The 11288-nt window shown below is 37.1% G+C and overlaps 1 protein-coding gene across 1 annotated transcript; it reads left to right on the forward strand.

Annotated features, from left to right (window-relative positions):
* The first annotated feature begins 9719 nt into the window (after window positions 1-9719).
* LOC111909948 (uncharacterized) lies at window positions 9720-10930 on the forward strand. Its single transcript, XM_023905738.3, has 2 exons — window positions 9720-10266; window positions 10453-10930. The coding sequence occupies exons 1-2, from the start codon at window positions 9910-9912 to the stop codon at window positions 10615-10617; spliced, it is 522 nt and encodes a 173-aa protein (XP_023761506.1). The 5' UTR covers window positions 9720-9909; the 3' UTR covers window positions 10618-10930.
* The last annotated feature ends 358 nt before the right edge of the window (window positions 10931-11288 follow it).

An 11288-nucleotide genomic window follows, 5' to 3' on the forward strand; every position in this document is an offset into this window, starting at 1 on the left:
CTTGTGCGGCGCCGGAGGTTGAGTAAGTGGGAGTGGCGGCTGGAGGTTTCACTTGGCGGTTGAAACATAACAACTAGGTTTAGGGTTTGGCATGGAGGAGGTAATGGGTTTAATACCCGTGTCCCATACAACTTCGTGAGTATTGAAACTTCCAGCCCCTCCTATCTCAATCTTTACAATCGAAATCTAAATTTTACTCTTTTAACCCCTGCCTTCAAAACTCTTTACAAATTGAATCCAAAATTTACCATTTAGCCCTTAGCTCCCAACATCTCTTCATATTAAGTCCCAATAATTACCCAATAGTCCCTGCCTTCATAAATATTTATAAAATGAGTCCCGAACTCACACTTTTAACCCCCGACTTCTAAAAATGTTGCAATTAACTCCTCGAACCCAACACCATGCATATATAATTATTTATTTTAGGGCTACAATTTGTTCATTAATTAATTTATTTATTTAATAAATAAACGGGTGTTACAACTCTCCCCCACTTAAATAAGATTTCGTCCTCGAAATCATTCCTTATCCTTCCTTACACACCCAACCACTCTAATAACATGGTCACCATCCCAGGGCATACCCTTGCCTTCCCAGGGTAGCCATGTCCAATCTCCGCAAGGCCCTAAAATCTATATGTGAACGGATCCCTCGCAACAAGCTCTCATTTACCCCGTCTGGAATATGTTGTCTCGAGATGATCTGAATCCCTGACATACCACTCTTACTGAATCATCATCGTCGAATCTAGCCCACTTATCTTTCATCTGATTACTCAGTCCCTGATAACTCGAGGTTCCCACTGAAAATCGGGACCACAAGCCCAATTACCTTTGCAGGTCACTTATACTCGGCTAAGGCTCAAATAACCCCGATGTGAGTGACTTGCCACTTCCCAATCAACCAGCTATTTCGTACGTATTTGCAACCTGAAACGCAAATAATAACACTGCCCAAACGCAGAAACTACCCGAACACTGAACTGCCTGAAGCAGTATGCTGCTACCTAGTTGCTTCCCAAAATCTATCGAGACCTGCCTGGTCTCGATTCATTCACCAATGATCTGAAATGTAGGGTTCAGGCCTGGCTGCGAAGCCAAAGGACTCCCCACTTAGTTGCCTCACACGAATTCTGAATAAAATACTTCCCTGGAACTAGTTGCCACTAGTTATCATGCCACAATGGCTCAAACAACTTTCTGATCTAACCGATCGGCTCCATGCGTCGAATCCTGACGTCACCCAATCCAAAACTAAAAGTGATTGCTACCTAACCAATGGTAGTCCTCATCACAAACGACCTTAAGCAGTCCATTGCTTCCCTGATCTCATATCTGTAGTGACGTCCCTACCATCTCATTACTGGCTTAACCAGATCTAATCCATTTGGGTAAGTCCGAAATCCAATCCGTGGATTTCCATATCCTCACTGCTGCACCCGAACTGGTGTGTACTATTGCTCCTTTCGCGTCCTAACAACGCACTCATGCTACCTACCAACCTAGTGAATGCTACGACTACACTCGCAGACTTACAACACTCTATTGCTATCTGGCTACTAGTGAATGCTACGGCTACACCTGCAGACTTACAACACTCTATTACTATCTGAATGCTTGTGAATGCTACGGCTACCCCCGTAGTCTTACAACACTTTCCAAACTATCTGACTGCTAGTGAATGCTACTAGGGGTGTTTACGGGGCGGTTCAGATCGGATAGTAAAAAAATTATAAACCGTGACAACGGGGCGGGTACCTTGCTAGCACTAATCGTAACCGAACCGAATTGCTAAAAAACCCGAACCGAACCGAACCGTATAAAGGCGGGTAACCACGGTTTGGTTCACGGGTATCTGTTAAATATAAAAAATAATAATCAATCAAAACTACAAACTCCATTTTAAACAATTCTTTTCTAAAAATAACAAACTCACAAAATTAAGAAAAAAATCAATGCTTGCTAATAAACCAACTCTTTAATATTATAAAACCAATCATCAATTCTTTGATATATTGATATTTGATATTTATTAATTCTTGTTTTTTTGCATGTGGCGTCAAACTAATTCTTTGGTTACGGAGGATAATTAATTTGATATCATAAAACCAACTTCACTTCTAGATTTTCTAGATTTACGCATAACAAAACACAATATATTCGAATTATAGTAAAAAAGAGTTAATTCTTTGATGTTTAAATTACAATCAAATATATTAATATAACCGAATCTATATATATATATATATATATATATATATATATATATATATATATATATATATATATAACGGTTCGGTTCGGGTATCCGCGGATATCTAAATATCCAAACCAAAACCGACCTGTAGGTACTTGGTTTTTTCGGTTTCGGTTTTTTCGGATTCACCTTAACACTAACAAAGTGAATGTTAGCGATAATTCCAATCCAAGTAATAATCAAGTACCTCAGCGAGTAATGAACTACCACGACACTCCAAATCTCAAGCCCAAGAATAAGAAACAAAAGTTCTGGGCTAAATTTAAAGGCAAATCACCCTAAGGGGCGAGCAAAAGACAACAACCTGTGGCAACCTTCGCAGCCACAACATTTGTACCTCCTACTACCATCCCTTCAGGTATCCCAATTGCCCCTAACCCAGCCAGAAAGTATGTTGGAAACCTACCAAAGTGCAATAAGTGCGGCTTGCATCACCTAGGTAGTTGTCATCAGTTACACTGCTATAACTGCAACAAGAACGGACATACTACCAGCTGCTGCAGGACTCGGATCCAACACATTTCTTCAACCACAAATGTCGAAATCTCTCGAATATGCCATCTATGTGACGTAATGGGACACTTCAAGAGGGACTGCCCAATAGAGAAAAACGATGGTGGAACAGGAGGAGTTTGACCTCAGAATGGAAAAAGGCAGCGAAGGACCCTACTATAGTATAGGTTCACTTCCAATCGTCAGTATTATGTATGATTTTAAACTGTTTTAAAACTAGTGCAACTCGAGTCTTATCTTTTGCGATATCTCGTCAGTAAAGGGACCCTCGTGCTGCGTATACTTGCCTTTTGTAGTATACCTTGTTCGTAGCAATAGTCTTGTAGTAAATCTCAAGTACTGTAACTCTGTTAAAAGTTGCACTATTGTATTTTGTCTGTAATGCCTTTATGTTCAAATCTAATGTCTTTACTTCCAAGTAAGTCCGACATTATCATACAACTTGAGTCAATTCGATCCGCACAATACCAGTTTCGTGCGCACATCTCTTTCTCTGAAATCGCCTTTCTAGCAAAGCCGTCATTCCAGAACTCCGAAGCACTTATGCATAGAGTACCTCATACTTTTATCCTTTCCGAAGAAAACTCAACAAACCTCCCCGAAGTACCACTCGTACAGTACGTCAAGTTCAAACCAAGGACCTTTACGTTTAGAATTGATGATTCCACTTTAACTTCTTTTCCTCATTGGGATGTGAGCTTAAAGAAGAATCATTTATTCGACTACCTTTTCAATCTTAATTATATACGACTCGTATACACGAGACTATGATTGATGAACTATGTGTGGCTTCTAATATGAACTTCAGGAAGGAGATTGCCCAAGACTACGAGTAATCGCATCGTCATGAGAACAAACTTAGAGCCCAATATTGCTCCTGTAACTAGATCGCCCTACGGTCTAACGCCCACGGAGATACAAGAACCATCCGGAAAACTTAACGAACTACTCAACAATGGAATGAAAAGACCAAGCTTCTCACCCTGGAGAGCTCCAGTCTTGTTCTTCAAGAAGAAAGACGAATTGTTTCGTAGGTCCATCGACTTCAGAGACCTCGACAAGATTTCGATTAGAAATCATTACCCTCTACCCCGCATAGAAGAATTGGTTGACCAACCGCAAGGAACTATTTACCTTTCAGAAATAGACCTGAGATCCGAATATCGCCAGTTACGAGTGTTAATGAAGGATGTCCCGAGGACAATCTTCCAAACTCGATACGGACACTACGAACCCGTAGTGATACCCCTCGGATAAGACCAATACGTCTGTAGTATTCATGAACTTAATGAATAGCGTACACCATTCTTACTTGGATCAGTTCGTCATCCTCCTTATAGATGACCTATGTATCTACTCATGTAGTAAGAAAAAGCAAAGAAACATCCACGACTTAACTTACCTCGCGAACTCAGTAACGTACATTTTAACCTCCATGACTCAAACTTGAAAAAGTACCTTTCTGTCAGGACTCTTGTAATCCTACTCGACGAGATCGAGATCAACAAGAACCTCACCTTCGTGAAAGAACCGTAGTGACCATGGACCGAGAGGTCAGGCGAACAAGGAAAAGCCGCCTCCCATTAATGAAGGTTCACTGGAATGCCAACCGAGGACCTGAATTCACTTGGGAGCACGAGAATCAATCGAATAGGAAGTGTCCCCACCTCCTTGATCGATTATTCATGCCTACTCCTTTACCTAAATTCTAATTTCGGGACGAAATTCCCTCTAACAGGGGGATGATGTGACAACCCGAAAATTTCTATCCTGTATAGTCAAACACTTCATTGAAAGTCAAACTCATTGCTGTTATCTTTTAGCACAATTAGGAGTTTATTTGAGTGTTTTGAGCCTTGTGCACTTAAGGGATAAGTGTCGGGGTTTATCTGCTGAAGTTATAGCTCAAAGAAACGACCTTAAACACCCTTACAAGGAGTTCACGGCCACCACATGGGAGTTTACGGCCATAAAATCCATGTGGGCCGTAAACTCCATCTTATATGATGAAAGGGTGGCCATTAGTTCACTTCCTTCTTTCCCTTGGCTGAAAATCCTCTCAAGTATCATCCCGATCTTCGTCCCCGATCTTCAAAACTCGTAAGTTTCTTGTCCTAACTAGTTGGTATCTTACTTAATCTAGTGATCTTACACAATTCCATCTGTGAAATCATTCCAGTTGTGTTGATCTTCAAGTGTTCTTAGTTTCACCAAGAACACATACTAGTGTTCTTGGCCAAAAAGCGACCATTCAAGCTCCTAGATCGTAAGTACTCTTGTTCTAACTCGTTGTACACTAGGTTTAACATGTTTAGGGCTTAGAAAACATAAATAATCACAGGATCCAAGGAGTTTATGGCCAATACATGTTCTTAGGCCGTAAACCCCTTTAAGTGGGGGCAAAATGCACCCTAACACCTTGCCAAGCCTTGGATCTTAGTCTAGAACCTTACACCATTGAACTAGGGACTTCAAGAAACGATATGGTAATCCATACCATGAGTTTACGGCCGTAAACTCATGGGGAAGTGGTCCCCAGGCCGCAAACTCAATACAAGGTCATTCTTGGACCTTAAACCCACCTAGCATCTTGTTTAAGCCTTGGAACACTTAACCACATAGGACACCTTACCTTTAAGCCTCATTTGGTGACCCATTTGAGAGTTTACGGCCAGGAGTAAACTCCCCTGAGCCGTAAACTCCAAAAAGAATGGTCTATAGACCATAAACTCACTTACAATGCCTTGCACTCCTTTGTTGAAACCCAATGGCCTCCTAACATTTTGACCAAAGTGTTTTCCACGCCTTAGAATGTTTATACTTGTCTAATTAGTGTTATAGTCACTAATTATATATATATATATATATATATATATATATATATATATATATATATATATATATATATATATATATGTCTTTATATGTTATTAGGATCATTATGCGTGTTTAAGTCTTCACTTGACACCAAGCACTTGTCCGACACTTCCATCCGATCCACTCACTGCAGGTGAGTTCATACCCCTTAATTAACCTTTTAAATGTTTTTAAATGTTTATAAATGCTTTATGGGGGGGGGGGGAATACAAGTTGAATCATGCTAGTTATTATATCAATCACATGTGATTAATAACTAGCATACAAATGGATTTACTATACTGTTAGCTGTTAACGACTTTCTCAAACCTTTTCACATGTTAAAACTCTTCATCAAACTGCTTTACATATTGTATGTTTCCTTTCAAACTATGTTACAATTGTGTTTCAAACAAAGGTTTTCCTTATACTTAAAACTGTCTTATCAAACAAACTACTTTCAAATCATTTTATAAACTGACATCAAGTCATCATTTCTTAGTTATTAAACTTTTCAAAGGTTTTACAAACTTCTTTTATACTTTTATATTGTCAAATGCATGCCTAGATAAGTATAGTTATATAAGTAATGTTTAAAGGACTTAGGACGGCTAGCTCGCTTTATTTCCTTTTCCTCGTTGGGATGTGGCCTTAGTTCATTGGTTACTCGTCCGAATGTCGTCTAAATATTAGTTATATATCATGTATACATATATAGACATAAAAGTTCCAGCGGTCAGTTCAGTACCTTTGGGTAGCAAAGGCATACTTTCGGTTAAACACGTACATTACTAGTAACTATAATAGGTATAGTTAGGAGATATTACTTACTATTCTAAGTACAAGGAATCACACAAGAGTCAGTTCATTCATGAGTCTATACTAATACATTACATACAATATGAAGAGATACGTTTACAGAGATACGCTTATATGAATACGTTTACATAGATACGCTTACATGAATACGTTTATATAGATATGCTTACATGAAGACGCTTACATGAATACGTTTACATAGATATGCTTACATGAATACGTTTACATAGATACACTTACATGAATACGCTTACATGAACACGTCTACATCAATATGTTTAATAGATACTATTACATAGAATTTGTTACAAATGTTTCGGGACTTACCATTCCACACCCAAGGCTGTTAGCTACAGTAGGGAAAATGCTCATCGACGGGTGTCTACGGTTGTACTGTTCGGCGAGTTTCCACGCGGTGAATATCCTTGTTTAAAAGGATACAATTTTAGTTATTGTATTATTTTCTTCTTACCTTCACTTTGTGACACATTCACATGAACGACGAGGTAGGATATATTTGATATAGATAGACTATTTTCCTTATTACCTTATATTGTGACTCATACACATAAACGATGAGGTAGACTAAGGTTTTATAATAATAGTTAAATAGGGAAAAACCGTCACATTTACAGTGATGCTTACTTACAAAACAGTCGGATCTTGGTAGAAGACTACTTTCAAAACAGTCGAATCTTGATAGAAGACTACTTTTTATACTAGTAGGAAATATGGGATTTTCTAGGGTTGTCTTACGCTTACAATTACTTACAAACATGTTCATTGATACAAACTTTTCTTCAAACATTTACAAGTCTTTTTTTACAGTTTTACAAATCAAAGACACATTAATACTTATGAATTCACCAACTTTATTGCTGATACTCGCTTTTAAAATAACTTGTATTCTCAGGTCACAAATAGACAGGTACGACGACCAGGTTTTGTGAAGACGGAGCAGTCAAGACTCGTCTTTTATTTTGATTATTCATTATGTTGTTTTATACTATGAAAGAACACACTTGTAATTAAAATTATACTATTAATGCAGTGGATGATGTTGTTGCTTGTTTACTACTTTGCATTGTTGTGATATTTTACATAACGTCCTCCGCCCCAGAACGTTTCCGTCGTTCTCGGTTTTGGGGTGTGACATTTTTTTCCTAGATATCGTTCTAACCATCTTAACTAATAACACATGTCATATTTAATAAAAAAAATATATTTTTTAATATAATTTTGTGATACATGTATAAATTTACTATTACATGAGTATAAAAACAATTTTACAACTAATGTACTGCATTTTGGAAACTTATTTACAAATTCGAATTTAACGCAAACCAATTAACAAATAGACCAATACTTGACAAACTGGTTTAAAATTTCAAGGATTTATGAAATTACAAAATCCTAATTACACATGGATTCAGTCAATTTGGCAATTTTCAAAACGGCAAACCATTTAAATTTTAACATAAAGGAAATTATCATCAAATGTAGCAAAAATAAATCACTATGTGTAAATTTCATCCAAACTTGAAATCGTGAAATTACATCAATGCCCCAAGGGTCATCGTCCTTAAGTTATCAAAAATCCAAATACTTCAATTTAAAATCGAAAATCAATGATAATTACTATAATTTCAATCAAAATCAGAAATCACGAAGATAATCATTAATTAGAATCATAAACTACAAGACTCAAGAAACTGAAAAGGTAAGCATCATAAATTTCAAAATTGTTAACTTCTGATTTCCGACTCAAAGCACTACTCACAAGTTCAAGCTCATATAGGCTACAGTTCTACTCTTGAAGCAAACCACAACTCTAAAATCAGAAGAATATGAGGATATATGTGAAATCAAAGATGTATATTTTGAATAAAACTGATAGATTTCAAATAAAAAGGAAATCTGAAATAGGATAATAGGAAAAATTAGAAATTAGTTTTAGAACAGTCAGACTCCTCGATTTCTATAGAGTTCTTTTTTTAGGCATCGGCAATCAAATCACAAATGCCGACAACATCTCTAGCGTCAATCCATTGTTGGTGATTTGTTATCATCAAAGTTATTTAAGTGTAACCAAAGGGCTTCTAGCTCAGCGGTATCCGGTGTTGCCCTCCCTCCTTGAGGTTGAGGTTTCAAGTCTCGTCGTTTACTTAGGTGGATTTAAGGTGTAGTTTAAGAGTATGTTAGATTTGGCGTTTAAAAAAAAGTTATTTAAGTGTAATAAGATTAATTTGTTGACCAAAAGTGATATTGATAAATATTAAACAAGGGAGGTGTAGAGTACACACTTGTTTAAGTTTGATCAAGTTTCAAAGTATACTGTCATTTAGGGGAGAAGTCCCTGAACGAATAGGGGTTTGGGGGCAGCGCTCCTGGGAGCGGGGTCCAAGGGGCGACAACCCCTGGCTGAGGTTGAAATACTCGTTTTTCAGAGATTCGTTTTTTTCAAAAAATTGACCATTGTTTTGACCCTTATCCAAATACTCGTTTTTATGTCAGTTTTGGTAGTCTTATGACATTTTGAAACTGTCATATGACAGTTTTTAGACAGAGATCATAAAGCAGGTTTTGGTCTATTTTATGGTACATTCGAAATTCATAACAATCACATTCTCTGTTCTTGCTTTCATATTCTGAGTCTTATTTGATTAAAGATTGAGAGTATCACCCATATACTTTAATCTGAAAGTGATATCACAATTCTTAGATTTTTCAAGCTTTTTTATACCCTAATTTCTAACATCCACTATGTTGTTTGTGTCGAGAAAATAGAAATCCTCTATACTTGGCTAAATTGTTTGGGCCGAACTGATATATACATTATTACTTACCAGACTAAATAGATGCCCTACATATTTTGTTGTCATGGGTTTTGGCCCATCTTGCGTAAGTATTGAGTCGGGCCTGCAGCCTCGACGCCGAAGGTCTTGGACTTGCATAAAAGGAAGAGATAGAGATTGTTGAGGACGATGGGGGAGTTGATGGCTAGGACATATTTTCACTGTAACATAATTGATCCATGAAGTTTATAGTAATTTCAAAAAAACCGAAAAGATAAAAAGATTGATATAATTGTATTTACAGGTGTTTAACAGATGTGAATTTACGGAGTTAGTCTCAAGGCCATGTGCGCAACTTTTGGAAACTACAAGGACTATACATGTCTAAAATTCAAAAACGAAACTAAAATTGCATATGGGTGTAAACAACAAGGGCCAAAACTGTAGTTTACTCGTATATCTATCTTAAAATTTTAAGTTTTTCATAGAGCCACGAACAGATGCGATCTTGTGTGACGTGTATCACTGTATTGGCACACTTTCTTCTTCCATATACTTCCGAAACTCCCTCCGCTCCACTTTTTCAAATTTCATTCCCCATTTTCGATTCAATCCACCCGTGGAGTTTTTGCTAACGTCATCAGATTTCAAACCCTGAAAAAACTCCATGGAACTTCATGACGAAGATTGGGAGCTCATCAACGACGACGGCTTCGTTTACAAGCGTCTCAAGCGCCTCCGCGTTGATCCCACCGTCTCCACCTCCGTCACACCGCCGCCGGATCCTGCTGTCGAAGAGAGAAATCGCAAGGAAAGAAAGAAGACAATACTTTTAAAACTCAAAACAAGGTATCAGCAGGAGATTCACCAATGGGAACATTTGTCGAACACCTTGAAGGCATTGCAAGAGCGTACCCAAACACAACCACTACTCACGGCGTTACCAGATCCGTATGTCTCCCAATCAACACATCATTCGACGAATTCCACGTATCATGAACTCGCTCAAACCCTCCTGATTCAGGTGTCGAATCGCATTTTCAAATTTCAGTTCGTTTGTGTTTGTAACCCTAAACAATGCCCTCTTTTAACTCAAAATTATCATCAATATCATTGTCAATTTTCGAAAAAAGAGGGAGTTTTCCACTTTTCCCAAGGCATTGAATCAGGAAACCCGTATTAATCTCTAATTTGGGGGTAATTTGATTAGGTTGAAGCTCAAGAAGCCTCCATAAACCAAGTTTCAAGATTATGTGATGTTGCTGAAGCCCTATGTAGTGCTCAAGAGCAATTGTTGAAGCAACCATTTGTGTATCTACCAATTTGGGAATCATCCCCACGAAAACTAATCACATCATTATTATGTGAAGAATGAGATTTCTTCCATGAAAGTAAGCCAAGTCGGAATCATTAAAGAAATCTTGATCTCAACCAAGAATCTGTTGTGCCATATTGACATAGATGCATAGGATTACAGCTGATGATATTGATACTAACCATGAATGTAGGAGAGTTAGTTGATGTTGACATGTTGTATAAGTAATTATTGTAGTACAGATTATGAAATGTTTGAGGTTTTTGTGAGTATTGAAAGTTGTGATTTGTTTTGAAGCATTTGTTAAGAAAATTGAAGGTTGTAATGTTTGTACATAAGTTGTTATTAGTTAAAAACTTTCAAATGTTTTACTTGTTTTTTGCTTCTTGTTGACTTTGTTGATTTTGGTGGAATAGGACGGAATTGGAATATGGGATTCCATTCCATGGCTCATATGATTTGCCAAATAGATGGAATTTATAATTCCTTCAAGTTCCATGTTTGATGAATGCAATTTGCATATTTAGAAATTTTGGATACTAGATTTTGATATACAAATATGAATACATGGAAATTCCAAACAAAAATCCTATGATACTTTCTTGTAAACAATCTATTGCATATTGGATTATCTAAAATTATCGACAAAATACTATCTTAAAATTATCTAATTTTTTCTAGACAAAACTACCGAAATAAATGATAACAAATTAGTAAAATTTCATAAAAAC

Source organism: Lactuca sativa, chromosome 3, assembly GCF_002870075.4.
Source record: "Lactuca sativa cultivar Salinas chromosome 3, Lsat_Salinas_v11, whole genome shotgun sequence".
In the NCBI taxonomy this organism is placed as follows: Eukaryota; Viridiplantae; Streptophyta; class Magnoliopsida; order Asterales; family Asteraceae; genus Lactuca; species Lactuca sativa.